The sequence below is a fragment of the Coffea arabica genome, chromosome 10c (assembly GCF_036785885.1).
Source record: "Coffea arabica cultivar ET-39 chromosome 10c, Coffea Arabica ET-39 HiFi, whole genome shotgun sequence".
Lineage (NCBI taxonomy): Eukaryota > Viridiplantae > Streptophyta > Magnoliopsida > Gentianales > Rubiaceae > Coffea > Coffea arabica.
In genome coordinates this window covers 8,275,150-8,289,875 of record NC_092329.1, presented here as the reverse complement: position 1 = coordinate 8,289,875, position 14,726 = coordinate 8,275,150, and the positions used below count along the sequence as shown (strand labels likewise).

The 14,726-nt window shown below is 35.4% G+C and overlaps 2 protein-coding genes across 8 annotated transcripts; both read right to left on the bottom strand.

The window, feature by feature from the left end:
• Positions 1–1,073: 1,073 nt before the first annotated feature.
• On the bottom strand, positions 1,074–3,270 carry LOC113715069 (1-aminocyclopropane-1-carboxylate synthase 3-like). The gene is made up of 4 exons (XM_027239222.2): positions 3,041–3,270; positions 2,502–2,633; positions 2,242–2,402; positions 1,074–2,137 (listed from the first exon to the last, which is right to left on the bottom strand). The coding sequence occupies exons 1-4, from the start codon at positions 3,185–3,187 to the stop codon at positions 1,213–1,215; spliced, it is 1,365 nt and encodes a 454-aa protein (XP_027095023.2). The 5' UTR covers positions 3,188–3,270; the 3' UTR covers positions 1,074–1,212.
• Positions 3,271–9,017: 5,747 nt separating this feature from the next.
• On the bottom strand, positions 9,018–14,162 carry LOC113714769 (probable pectin methylesterase CGR3). 7 transcript variants are annotated; one of them, XM_027238833.2, is made up of 8 exons: positions 14,054–14,127; positions 13,910–13,958; positions 13,638–13,795; positions 13,512–13,551; positions 12,397–12,435; positions 11,324–11,698; positions 10,628–10,683; positions 9,018–9,628 (listed from the first exon to the last, which is right to left on the bottom strand). In XM_027238833.2, the coding sequence occupies exons 3-8, from the start codon at positions 13,773–13,775 to the stop codon at positions 9,476–9,478; spliced, it is 801 nt and encodes a 266-aa protein (XP_027094634.2). In that variant the 5' UTR covers positions 13,776–13,795; positions 13,910–13,958; positions 14,054–14,127; the 3' UTR covers positions 9,018–9,475. The 7 variants fall into 7 exon arrangements, with proteins under 7 accessions (XP_027094634.2, XP_027094632.2, XP_027094635.2 ...); XM_027238834.2 differs by having other exon boundaries at positions 9,263–9,628; positions 13,638–13,787; positions 13,910–13,953; positions 14,054–14,162; XM_027238832.2 differs by having other exon boundaries at positions 9,263–9,628; positions 13,910–13,953; positions 14,054–14,154.
• Positions 14,163–14,726: the final 564 nt, after the last annotated feature.

Below are 14,726 nucleotides of genomic sequence, written 5' to 3'. Positions count from 1 at the left end.
TGGCTCCCTTGATATTTACATAATTATGAAAATCTCCTTTGGTGTGATAAAAAGATAATAATGCCCTTCATTAATTGTCAGCTCATTGAAAAACTCTTTTAAATATTAAAGCTCTCTCATCTATTATCAACCAATAATTCAAACTACAATTTTTCTTATTTAACTATCTATTATCTTCCTCCTGCATTTATTTTTCTTTCAAACCCATTCGTTTATTATTATCAACCAAATGTGTACTATCACCGGCAGTAAAATTACCATTCACACCAAACCATCAATACTTACATGTCTTGGTATCTATTCCGAGAATTTTCCATTATCATTAAATAGTTTCCTTGCCTCCATTTTTGTTGCCAATTTTTTATAGGCATTAACAAATTGAAATTGTCAAATGACAAATTGAGTACTAATTTCATTACCAAACTAGATAGAGATGAAGATAGTGACAATGATAAAAAATAAAAATTAAAGATACGAAGTGAAATAGGAACTAAATATAGGTTATACTGTTATGGTTGCCATGAAAAAAAAATTGTTCTTGGTATATATTTATAACTGTATTATGTTTCTATTTTTGATTTACAATTATTGATATTATTCCTATAGAGAGAATTTGATTGATTTTGAACTCTGTGCCAATGGAATATATTGGATATTGATATTAGTAGTGATGGTTTAAATTATTTTGTGTTAAAAAGGTGGCAGTCATGGAATTGAAATTTAGTGATATTGATGAATATTATTATGTATTAAGTAAAATCTAATATTGATATGAGATTGTAGGTAAGTTTTTGGGTATCTGATGTAGCGTTTATAGTTGATATAATAGCTTGCATATAAAAATTTTAGGTAAAAGAGGAACATTAGAGCAAAGATAAATATTTATTTAATGGTGATTTAGATGTTGATGGGTAGGTAATAGTGATAGCAAGTAAAGATAAATGAAATAGAGACTGTGAATCATTTGGTTGTGAATTATAACTCAAGGGTATTATAGGAATTTTGAAAAAAGTATAGTCTTTTGGGCCTAGAATGTTACTTAAATAGTGAAAATAGAGGATGTAGGTGTAATTTTTAAAACTTGAGGGGAGCTTTCTGCAATTGTGAAAAACCTCAGGGGAGGTATGTGAAATTAACCCAGAAATTTACAAAAAATACAAGCATGTAACATGTTCATGCAGTATTACCAAGACCCCAACTGACGAAAAATGATCAGCTAACCACTAGTGAATTTCTTCTAGAGATTCTTGTGGACAGCTTCTGATTCTGATAATTTCCATCTCCATTGGAAGTGACAAATGCCTGGAGTCGATGAATCGAAAGGTTTAATGTTTCTTGTGACATGTTTGCAAAGCAAACACGAAACCAACCAGGTTCAGTACAGTGGCAAGAAGATCCAGGAGAGATGTTTAAGCCAACCTCATAAAGAATCTTCTTCCAAAGCTCCATCTCAGCCTCGAATGCATTTGAACTCAGTAAATTTCTCATGTCTACCCAACAAAATAATCCAGCATTGCTTTTTAGGCATGGGATCCCATAACTTTGAAGGCCGGAGACCAGCACCTGTTGTCTCTTTTTAAGCCGCCTCTGATTCTCCTGGATGTAGTGCCTGGTAAACTTTTTGTCTCCAAGAAGTTTGGAAAGTAGGTATTGAGTTTGGGAGGAAACAAGTCCAAAGCTTGACATTTTTGTAGCAGCAGCTATTAGCGTTTCATTATTGGAATAAATCATACCAATTCTGAATCCAGGCAGGCCTAAATCCTTTGACAGGCTAGAAACTACATGAATTCGGCTCCAGATATCGGTTTTTTCCAGGGTCCGGTCCATTATAGCTTCTATGATGCTTGTGAATTTTGAGGAATCAAAAACTGTTCCAGCATATATTTCATCACTAACTATATGAATATTTTTGGACACCGCAAAGCTGATGACATGATTAAATTCGTCTTGATTCATGGTCGTGCCCAATGGATTCGAAGGGTTAGTGATAAACACCCCTTTCACTCTTAAATTAAGTTTTAGCGCTTCATCATAGGCTTCGTCCAGGGCAGCCTTGGTAATTCTGAAACCATTCAAGCTAGAGCAATGTATAGGAACAATTTTGACCCCGGTTCGCCATTTAAGATCTCTATCGAACCTGACCATAAGGAAAAAAGGAAGGGGTTAAAAAAACAGTTGATAGGTGGAACTGGCTGAATCATTTTCCTGCAAAAAAGCTCTTGGCTTGTTTGACGACATTACCCGGGATAGTAAGGCGTAGGGATAAGAAAAGCTTCGCCAGGTTCGGCAAGGCAAAACATGAGAGTCTCATTTGCTGAAGTTGCACCAGCTGTGAGTACGAGTTTTTGCGGGTCAAATCTTACCTTATTCCGTCTGATCTCGGCCATAAATTCAACCAACTCCTGAGAATGGCGGAGCCTAGTTTTAGACAAACAATCTGGTACAGTGGAACAAAGTACATAGCACATTAATCATAAATGTGGTGAAATGATAATCATTACAGTCTTGAAAGTTTGCAAGCCATGATAATCTTGAAAAAGCGCCAGTTCTTTGAATATGGATCCTCCATTGCTTCCAAACATTGTAGCATCTGGATTTCTTGCCAACCATGATTCAAGAAGGTCGAAAGAGAGCTGCAATTAGAGACAGAGAAAGAAAAAGGGAATTAAGTACGACATGTCACATGCATGGAAAATTGCTCTCAATTAACATTGGTTCTCAAAGAAAATTCATATTTTAACATTTTGTGGTCAGACATTTCCGAAGAGTATATTCCATTTGTGTGCTGGTAAGGTTGGAAATTTAGCAGATTCCACATACAACAGATGGCACTCGGAAGCATGCATGGTTGGAATGTATTTCGTACGTCATACTGTGCTTAAATTCCATTCCTTTTTATTCAACGAATTCAGAACTGTAGTTATATAATACTTCACCAAAATAATTAAAAGGAAAAAAAATTGGCCATATAATACACATGAAATTTTCTATTTTTTAGTCTCCTTTCCAGTAATTGTGACAGAATTATGGTTTTACATACCTGATTTTCTGCTAGTCCCATCTGAATGATCCCCAATGGATTTGTATCCTCATTGAACGGATTTTTCTCGTACTCCTGCCATCCCAGGAAGTAGGAAGAGTCTTGCCCATGCGATTTGCATGTAGCTTTCTTGGACAACATTTCCATGCTCGTTTATCAAAGTCTACCAGTTTGTTTTGAACTCAAGTGAAGAAACAAATGCAGAGCTAGAAGAGAAACGATTGTGAGTCGAGTAGGGTTTGATTGCAACATTGGCACTCATTTATAGGATCCATCCGTGAGAATAAACAAAGAATAACATGGTATTGTGGATGTAGTGGACGGTGTTCATTATTTCTTTGACCAAACAGATCAAAATTGTTGTCCGACCAATAAATGGTTCAGTTTTGGTATTTTACGATAAAATGATATATAAAAAATCAGAAAAAATATATATATAGATCACTTCTCGGGTCCATGGTGATTAAATGATATGAAGACTCAAGTCCTTCATTCCTCCCTGCGGGTCCCTAAACGGAAAGAGATGGAAATTTGCAGTCTGCAAATTTAATTTCTTCTTCCTTTTTCACTTTTCTTTTTTCTGGGTTGTTGGGGGCCGGGGGGGGGGGGGGGGGGGTGGCGATGGATTCAGTCTATTCTCCTAGCATATCATGTATCTTTTTTTTTTTTTTTGGGTTGTTGTGGGGGAAGGAGATTGGGATGGATTCAGCCTATTCTCCTAGCATATCATGTATCCCTTCAAACTAATACATAGGTACACAATGAGAGGAAATTCTTTGGATCTGATTTCTGTGCATGGTGCGATGGTACTAAAGAAGACATAAATTCATCTACCAAGAAACAACGTGCATACCACACATTTTCTAACTTAATTACTTTTTTATATTTCTAATCACCACTTTATCTCACATATATCACATCATAAAAAAGTGCTATAGTAATTATTCCAAATAATATTTTAAATAATATTCTATCCAAACAAACCCGTAATTTTTTTACTTACAAATCTGGACCGGATTATGAACTTGAGAAAGTTTCTGCAAACTCGTATGCGTCTTCAATACAGCAAAGAATCTTTATATATATCAGGTAGAATTCGTTATCGATCTAAAACTGAATATCCGCCAGTACTAAGCCAAATTAAAGCAATAATATCCTAAGTATATTGACAAAGTCGGGTGTATGAACATCTGCGCAGTACCATGTTACCCGAGTACATAACTTTCATGAAATGAGCTGTCCGGTAACATCAGTGGAAGGAATTTTTGCAGTTTAAGGTAACCTGTTAAATGCGTGAATTTTGTGTGAATACACCAGATCTTATAAAACGTCTATGCATAAGTAAATTCCATATTAATAAAGTACAATAATCAAACATGATTGCTTCAGACCATCATCATACCTGCCTAGGTCCTTTGCCATCAACTTAAGTTCTCAAGGTCACCTGGTTTATGGCGTTAGCTTGCACGTTTGTACCAACAGGATGTCAAGTCAGGACTTGAAAAAGTTTCTGCAACAATACAATTCCTCCTTTTGGAATTTGAATGGTATCTAAATTCCATGCAGTACAATGGTAACTCTTTCTAATATCAATCATTTAGTACTTGTTTCACACTGCCACAGCCAGCTTAGTAATTGCCCTGATACACAGCTGTATACCCTCTAGAAATATTTTTGATTGATTGATATATAATGGGTAGCGTCCCATTTAAATTTTTAATGCAATGAATCTCTTGTTAGTTTTAAGATGAAATGTGAACAGTAGCTTGGTGACTTCATAAGAGATTAAGAAACTACGGAATTTAGACTCTATATTTTTCCGTAAGTGGACACTTAAAGAAAAACAGTTTCTTCATTTGGAATGAAGAAATTGATGTTCCAACCAAAGGAACCTATTTTCGTCCCTGATCCTTACTACTTTCAACTACTCGTATTGGATCCGATCCTCAACCACAAATTCTGAGAAGAACAAGAAAGAGAGAAATAAAACAAATAGACATCATCATTGCTTGCAGTGAATTTGAAAGGCATACAACAACAACAACAAAAAGAAAAATCTTTTTGGGGGGTAGAAAAGCCATGCAAATTTTCAAGAGTACAGGAAGGAGAGACAGCGCTCATATTATGCATTTCCTGTCTGTTGATGTAGCAATTGTTCTACTACGTGTCCTGCCAAAACCCAAACCAAGGTGGTCCATGACCACAACCTGGGTAGTCTTGTTTGGCTTTCCATACATTGGAAGAGACTTCAAAAAAAAAAAAAAAAAGAAAATCCTTTCGAAAAGCATTTGCTAGAGCGTAGAACTGCAACCCTTATGAGAGTCACTTTGTCCCATACAACTATCCATTCCTCTTCTGGTTCTAAAGTTTTATGTCAGTTGCATGTCTGCCATTTCTCATATGCACTTTTGTGTCTGAAAGACAGGAAAAATAGCCACTGATAGATGTGGCAAGTCTCAACTTGTGAAATTCAATTCCATCTTTTTTTTTTCTTTTGTGGTCAATTTATTTCCAGCTTTACCTAGCCAAACCAAAAGGTTACACCCCGCAAAAGATTTACAACTGCATGCTGCCTTATGGCTATACATTGTAAAATCTTTAGTCATTCAGCAGTAGTACAAATTCGTAATCATGTGAGTACTGGAATAAGAGAGAGCAGGAAAACCTATTGATATTTCTCCTTTCCCCCTATATATTTGTAACACCTAATGCATATTGATGGCATATATAATATAGCACTGCATAATTTCCTTGCTTTTCAGAAAGAAAACGTCCTTTTTCCTCTTTGCAACTGTAGAACATCATTTTCTGGAAACTAGCCAAAAAAAAAAATCTACTAGAAAATCTTCAGATTCTTGTGCTCTATCATATTTGAGTCAAAGAACATCCATATATGAGTATTGATGGCCGGTGGATTGGATTCCATGTTGCTAAATTCTTTTCTTTCGCTTTGCTACATTTGAAAATACGCATACTATTCATTCAAATATCAATAGGTCTATCCCACCAAATTAAAAAAAGAAAAAAGAAAAATATATAACATTATGATGCAATATTTGAAATTATTTTTTGTATATAGTGATGAAAAGCAAATTAAATTGTAGATATAGTAATGTTTTCCGCGTTTAAGGTTATCCTCCACTAATTTTGAACAAATCAGTTGGATCCTTTTGGGGACCTGCAAGATATTGTATAATGTAACATACGACATGATATGCATGTTAGGCCATGATTCGTGCTTCACCAAAAAGGCCGGCACCCCATCCCTGAAGATGAAGCTTTGGGAGCACATTGCTTATTCCATTGACATCTAATCCCCCTCTCCCCCCTGCCTCCTTACCCCACCCCTAAGCTCTCTGTATTTTGGGTAGGTGGGTGTGACTAAGTTAAGGAAAGGATGGAAACTACCTTTCGGTAGTCGCTAACTTAAAATACTACTCCTCTAGTCCTCTTCTCAAATTATTTGTTGCATTTCGAAATTTTGACTTTTTTAAAAAAATTATGGCGTGCTCATGATGTTAAAGGTGCTGATGACATTAGAGAGAAAAAAAAAAAGATTAAAAGTAATTTTGATTTTAAAAAAATGATAAATATTTTGGGACATTCCAAAAAATATAGGACGGAAGAAGTAGTAATATATACTTGTCGGCGAGGAGAAAGAACAAAGAGAAAAAAAATAACATTGGCCTACTAAATTTGTAACAGATAAAATTTCCAAGTTAAGAAAGTCTGGATAGGAACGGATGGGTGTCTTTAGAATGGCCACGAAATGCTTTAAGCCCACGTTTCAATCCCAAGAACAAAATTTGCCATTTGAGTGCAAACATGATAACCCGCAGATAACTTTTGAGATCGTTTTTCGGATAATAACAACAACTGCTTTTCACCCGCGATCGACAATGCAAGCCAATCCAATTTTGTCTCCAAAAATCTTGCCTCTGCAACAGTTTTGAGAACTCTCACAACCACTAAATTTTCAAGTTACGAATCTTGATTGTATACGGAAATTGTGTCGGAATATGTGCACATATTTATTTATTTCAATGAAAAAGCAGAGGCAAATAATCATAGTCCCCAAAAAAAAAAATGAAAGAAAAAACGAGCACTAAATCTCCAATGATGGAATGAAAAAAATAAAAATAATAATCTGCAAGTGGAACGCATGACTGGTCACAGCTTCAACCAGGACAATCAGGAAAACGCAAAGTCAAAAAAGATGAAAGACACACACTATATAGTAGGACTTTGGTGGTATTCAATCCGTCCAAAAGTACATTTCAGTCAATTTGCTGCAGCATCCATGTGTGAGAACAGAAAAATCGCAATAGAAGACTTGATGATGAACTTGAACTGGGACTGGGAGTAGTAGGCAGAGGAGGCTGTCAATTCCAGTTCTTCTTTTTCACCAGCTTACAAGTCGACCATCATCATGCATGGAAATGTGATAAAAAGAAAGCATATATCTAGAAGTTAATAATGAAACTCAAAAATTCTCTCTAGCTATCCAAAATTTAATGCGTTGCATGTTTCACTTGACTTCCATCGCCCTCCACGCAACCCTTCACCAAAATGGCAAACACGGAAGCAGAAGTACAAAAGATCAGCTGTGCTTTGTGTAATTTCAGTTTAAAGCAAAAGGGGTGAGTGGCCTATCAGAGATTCAATAATATTGGCGGTAAGTGGATAAAATTTCTGCTGCTCAAATGGAACCAATAATTGGATCCTGTCTTTCATCTACATGGCAGTAATGAAGCGTAAACTTGACTAGCTGAACTTACAGCTCAAACATCTTTTTCTTGATGGCTTGATGGCTCCATTGCATTGGTGTTCTTTCTTCAACCATCAGTATATGAAAAGTAAGGAAAATGGGAGAGGAATGATGAAACCGGGAAAGGAAAATGGAGAATATGACAATCAAATACTCGTACGTACTCGATGAGTAAGACTAACCATTTCCCTACTCTTATTAAACTGACAGTATTCGCTTCGTTCCTAAAGCATTAAAAGTTGCATGCATCAAATGTACTACTAAATTAAGGCTCACTCACAAATTCTAAACTATACTATTCTTTTTTTCTCTCTCTCTCTCTCTGGGTAGGTCAAAGATATCATAACTAGCATAAACACAAGAACTCAGTTGTTTACTTTAGTCACAATAATCACCCCATCTTTTTAATTTGGAGTTGACGGATAATTTAGTCCATGATGTGAGGGACAAATGTGTTGAATTTTAGCTTAGTGGTGTTTCTTGCTGACAATTGCGATGCCTGTCCACCCCACCGAAGCATAATCAACACATCAGACCCAACAACGGCTGCAAGGTCCAGCCTCTGTGGCTCATCAACGTGAAAAGTCATATCAGTGTGAAAGTCATCCATGGAGGGCACTTCAATCCATTCAATGTTAGCATAAAAGAGAGCAGTAGCACAAGAAGAACAGTAACATGGGTTGACAATATGGTCGCTCATCATTTAAAGAGGAGACAGTCATTTATCTGGAATTTAAAGATAATTTCTCTGAATTGCAACGAGAGAGAAGAAATGGCCGGATCCATTTACCCTTTCTCCCAAGCATAAACTGTTTAGAGCCTTTTCGGATTAGTTATCAATGTTCCTGAGTATATGTCATAAGCTTTTTGGAGCCCTTTCGGGTCAGTTATCAATGTCCCTAACCATATGTCCTGTGCTATGATAACACTCATGTTAATCTTTTTTTTTTTTTTAGTTATAACATTATTGTTAATCAAGAACTACAGGAATCCAAATGAGGATTACAACCAAATTCAGGCAGTAATATCAATAGGCTCTCTAGCATTTCTAATAGAACTGCCGAAGAAAATATTTTTACCATATGTGTGTGTGTGTGTTTCTGCTAGATTATAGACAAGATGGATGCTGTAAAACATGTTAGATGTCCCTCCCGTACGTAAACAAATACTGACTTCACAATGGCTCGTATTTTGTAGTAGATTCCGGCAAAAGAGAATCCATGAAAGGAAGAACATTGTAAAAAAATCAACATCCTTTACACCGTTTCAGGACCAGAAAGAAAAGAGATTCTGTCAATTTTCAGTTAATATTACTGCAGTAACATTTGATTATGCTTTGAACAATGACCGTGATGTTCTCATCCGACCATTGCCCATTGTAATGAGAAGCTATAGGAAGCTGCTTTAATCATCGAAATCTAGTAATAGGTACGCATTACCAGATGTTAGCTACATTTCCCGCTTACAATTGATCAATAATCCGCCGAAATCCAACCTCTTCATCACGAAGCAGAGGCCTATTTTGTCCATAAATGCCCCAAAGATCTCAACCGTTTAAATCGATTCTAAGAGTTACTGGTCCAATGGCCTTTTGGAACTAAATAAATGTTGTAACTTAAGGGTCGAGGAAACTGGAAAGGCACTTCAGCTGACAAAACTCCAAAACTTTATTGATATGACTTCAAGTGAAATATTTGGCAACTTGGCTTGTAAGATCTTCTCAACGCAGCTTGTTCAAACTTTTTCACGGCAGCTTCATTTTCTTCCAAACTTGTCTGAACAAAATGTCGAACCCACCAGGTTGCGCTCCTTAGTTTAGCCTATTAACCACCCCATGCCCAACAGCCCCCAAAAAAAAAATCATAAGAGTGGGGGAAAAATTCTTTCAGCCCTAAGTTGATGATTCAACATCACGAGGTATAAAATATTTTCTCAGTAAGAAGATAAAATATATTGGAGTATGTTATGTCCCTAATTTTAAACATAAATCATCACACAAAATTTGAAAACAAATCATGAATTGTGATACTTATTTCTCCATAAGAGAAAGTAAGCGTTGTGCCAGCAAAAGAGAAGAACTAGTAAGTATGTTATGTTTGAAATTTCAATGATACATGCCTGCGTTCTTCAAGCGTAACAAGATTGAAGAAGCTTTCAATTGTTTCTGTAATCCTCAAAGGGAGGGAATTAGGTGGCTCAAAGTCACTGTCTTTAGTTTCTCTTTTTGATGCCCTTGTATAATCACATCGTTTTTCACTGTTTTATATTTGCTATTGTCCAGCGATTCAGCACCTTAGTGGTTCCCCCAGGAAATTAATAATCCATTTAGATATGTCAAGCCCAGAAGACCATTTTCCAGACTTAACTCTCTACTCATATTCAGTTTTACTCTTACACACATTTTGTATGCTTCTATCTGTGTTGCGACAACATTATTTAAACCTGAAGCCTTAACCAGCAATCATAACAAACAAAAAGACTTGTACAGATGGTGCCGTTTCTGAAAATCTACCTGAATTTGCACAGATGAACATTATGGCCAACATACTATAAAACCCTGAGAAATCAGGATATGACTCGGAATAATTTGCATGAGAGAAAAAAATAACACAACCAAAAATTGATAACAATGATATTAATTGAAAAAAGCTTCAAGTGTGAGACGATATTAACATGCTCAAACATTGATCAGAAAGAATATGACCTTCTGTTGTGTAAACTTTAGACACTATGGATTTTATTTCCAAAAGGTGAACATAAGCAAAATAGACAACAATGAATACTAAAACAAATGTAGCATAGGATACAAAGATACTTACAGATCGCCCTAATTTGGATTTATCCGTGGGCTTTGCTTTGTGATGCTGTGGAAAACCTGATATGTTGTAAAATCAGATTATATAAGAAATAGGGAATACTGATGCAGCCAGGTGGAGAGTTAGATAATATGTGTCATCATAAAATGTCTCACAGCCTGCTTTCTCTTTTCCAATCCCAAATAATTGCATGCACTTTGCCGGAACTGATGTAATGTTTCTTTAATTCCATAAAACATAATGGCAATTATGCTCCACTGACAGTGGCAATGAGACTGTTTTCTGCATCTTTCTAAACAACGATCAACATAGGAGGAAAGACAGCAATAGCAACAATCCCAACCAACGACCAGCAAAGGCAACAAAATATTTGCAGAAAACTTCTTGAAAAGAAATACTGACTTCGATTTCAGCAAAAAATCTCAAAATAAATTAAAAGATAGCAGATTTTGTATTCATCTAATAAGCACAATATCGCAGCATTTGGTTTCTATCCCAATTATTCCCAAGGATCACAAAATTCTCACCTAAAAGGATTAAGATTTCTTACAATCTAAAAGGAAAGGTAAAAAGTAAAGCATAATAAAGGTAGATGAAAAACAATATAAGGGGAACTTAGTAGAAAAGTAAAAAAGGACCTTTCCCAGAACATTTAACAATTCTATGGAACTAGCGAAATCTAGCAGAACCTCAACTTACCAGTGAAAATAACAAGTCCATCAGCTGAAACCCTTGCCAATTCAGGAAGGGTTTTATTCAGATACTTTGGGGACAAATAATCCAGTGCATCTGAGACAATCACAACAGAAAATGATTTTGCCCTGTATGGAAGAGAAAACTTGATATCAGCCACACGAACAAGACCCTTATGTACAAGACTCTTGCAACTGTGATCAGCATCCTCTATATCATATGGCTCCAGTCCCCAAGCTTCAGTATCCTCCTCTCTTAATAGTGCGGAAACTACCGAACAAGTATCTGGACCAATATGCAACACCTTGCGCATGCTGTCACCATATGCTTTCTTCAGAAAAGGAATCGCCTGTTGAACCTCTGTAGTACATGAGAAATCCCCTGCACATAATAAAGAAGTCCAAGATTTTTAAATGGAAGACTGCATGTCAAACACTGACATCTATATTAATTTCAGATAGGGGTCTCCACCTCTAAGCATCAAAAATAAAATTTAATCAGTCAACATGCTAAATAGTGTGAATCACAAGAGAATTGCATAAGTGATAAAATGATTAACTGTTATGATAGCTCAACAACTTAGGCAGTTTTTATATTATGCAAAGCTCAGATCTCCACTATGGCTACAGTTTTCGTAGTTAATGAACCAATCTTGCATATTTTCTGTTGTTGAAGAGCATCACTCCCAATATCATTTCACATGTTTAATTGTATAAATGTTTACCCAAAATAAAGACGGCCCATCATCTAGTTAGTTACCAACAAGAAGCAGGTCTAGAACTCAAAATTTTCATGGTTCATGATTTAACATCAGATGACAACTCAAGGACCTCAAGCACAAAACAAGGAGCCATTTACATATTTTAGATCCATTTCATAACCCCGAGATCTTCTAGGAATTAGGAGACAGACAATTCAAAATTCTAGTCTCAACCAAAGCTTTCAACTCTCGTCAATAATGTAAGCCAAGTCTACATTTAACTTCCATGTATCAACCAGCAAGACTGGCAAATTGAAAAAGTTATACAGGACACACAAATAAAGCCAGAACTCAAGTGAATGAATCAGAGATGAATTACCTTGAACCCTGCTGACAGCTCCTATATGACCAAAGCCACCTGTCAGGCAAAATAGGTTCTCAGTGAATAGACAAGTGGGTAGTAAATGCAGCAAGTCAAAATAACTTTGCAAACCAAGTACCAACTTAGATAGTTGTGCCTTCCATAGTCTACATCATAGTAGATACTCCAAGTAACTATCGAAACCCATCAAATCAGACACAATTTCTCATAGTGGAAACAAATAACTTTGCAAAGTCAAAATAACTTTGCAAACCAAGTACCAACTTAGATAGTTGCACCTTCCATAGTCTACATCAGAGTAGATACTCCAGCTTACTATCGAAACCCATAAAATCAGGCACAATTTCTTATAGTGGAAACAAATTAATGTTCCACATTTAAATAAAGGAGAAAAACAAAACATACGTTGTGTTTGTATCAGGGGCATGCTTAGCAATATAGTTAAAATTCAATAAGGAAATAGGATGCAACATACAATTAATTTCAAATGTTAGACAAGAAATGGATGAGGGAGAGCTCTCAGGAATAATATGGATACATAAAGAAGAAAAGATGCTCATTGACTCTAACACAGTACTTTTGTGTCCAAGCATTTAGGAAGAGGAAAACTGAAGTGTGTGATGAAAAGTGATTAGCATTGACTTTTGTGTCCAAGGTATAGTGCCCTTAACAAAGGTCACTTATTCACTTATTCTAAGAAACCCCTGATTGATTTGAATTTGTATTAATCATCTCCAGGTTTAGTACTACGACAGACTCATGAATTCCAATTAGGGTATAGGCATTTCACTCTGCCTTTAGAGGAAATCACAAAATACCACATTTTAACAGTCACTGATATCAGAAAGGTCAGAAACCACACTTGTTTATTTGATAGTAATAACGCTTAATTATATTGATTCCTTACTCTATCAAGATTTTCAATCAGCATAAGTTCCAGCTACTGGCTAGGGAAGTATAATCTGGCCTGCCAAAGTCTGCACCATTCTCCATATTTTTTCTTTCCAAATAAAACTTAGCTACTTTGGCTATGGGATGGTGAATTTATACGCAAAAATTATCAACTAAAGAAAATACCAAGTAGTTACAAATGGAAACTGAGTCGAACGGACCTGAGCCACGATAAAAATAGCCAATAAGAAGGATTGCTCCCTGAAAATAAAAATCAAATTTAACAAGAAATGAGACTAAGTAAAGTATTTATGGAGAATTAACAATGAATCTAGCATAAACATTACCACGACAATAAGTCCAAGAGATAGAAATGGTGAAGATCGAGATTTCGAATGAAGTGAGGTTGGAACTGGAGAAGCTCCTCCAATATCTGCAACTCGTCTAGATGGATTTATCGGCCTCCTTGACATTGCCATTGCCATAATTCTTAAACCCTAAACACCTAAACCAATTAGCTACTATTATTCAGGAATTCTTCATATTCAGCATGCATAAATTTTATTCAACCAATCCGAAAGATTTATATCTGGGTCGAAAATGATTAATTAATTGGTACCTGATAAAAGCAACTAAATCAACCTCATCCGCATTTGTTTAGATCTGCCCTGACAACGATGGCGTTGGACTTGATTTCTTGTTCAGTAGAAAAATGAATGAAATTGGGGGAGGATGGAAGAAATTGGGAGGAGAAATGACTTACTTTTTGTGGAAAGATGGGATTAGCTGTAAATGGCGCGGTTTTGCCTGTTATTTGACGGTTGTGTAGTTGTGTATAGTGTACGCCGACACCCTTACGCTGAGAGTTATATCTATAGTATATGAAAAGGCTTTGAAGTTAACATTGCGGCTTTATAAACTCTCTCTTTTATTCTTATAAAAATTATTTTTATTTTAATTATCTATAATTATTCATAATTATTTTTACTTTTAACTATTTAAATATATGTTCAACATAACTACCCCTAAACATTATAAGTTATAATTTATAACTATCAATATAAAATTATTTTATGAAAAATATTTAAAAGATTAAAATTTGCTTCAGTAATAAAAATTTTATTTAAAACATATGACTGTAAATATATTTTTTTGATTGCACACATATTGGGTATGCATTAGGCACCGGTAATTTAAGAGAAACCATCGACTGAGTTATATATTTAACTTAAAGTACTCAATTTTAATTTTTCAATTACTACACAAAAATAGAAATTGCTGGTTTAGATGGCATGATTTTTTTTTAATATAAATTTTAAGAAATTTTATCCATATCTACTAGAAAAATGAGTTTTCTGATAGCTTGAAGATTTTTTTTATAATGCATACTCCAAAGTTTTACTAGGAAAAAGGGTAAACGAAAAATCTTGAGGTAA

Coding starts and splice junctions, on each gene's coding strand:
- LOC113715069 (XM_027239222.2), bottom strand. CDS start 3,187: ATGGAAATGTTGTCCAAGAAAGCTACATGCAAATCGCATGGGCAAGAC. Junction 2,634..3,040: donor TGGGACTAGCAGAAAATCAG/GTATGTAAAACC, acceptor CTCTAATTGCAG/CTCTCTTTCGACCTTCTTGA. Junction 2,138..2,241: donor CCTACGCCTTACTATCCCGG/GTAATGTCGTCA, acceptor CCTTATGGTCAG/GTTCGATAGAGATCTTAAAT.
- LOC113714769 (XM_027238834.2), bottom strand. CDS start 13,775: ATGGCAATGGCAATGTCAAGGAGGCCGATAAATCCATCTAGACGAGTT. Junction 13,552..13,637: donor CTCTTGGACTTATTGTCGTG/GTAATGTTTATG, acceptor TTTTATTTTCAG/GGAGCAATCCTTCTTATTGG. Junction 11,699..12,396: donor AGCTGTCAGCAGGGTTCAAG/GTAATTCATCTC, acceptor TATTATGTGCAG/GGGATTTCTCATGTACTACA.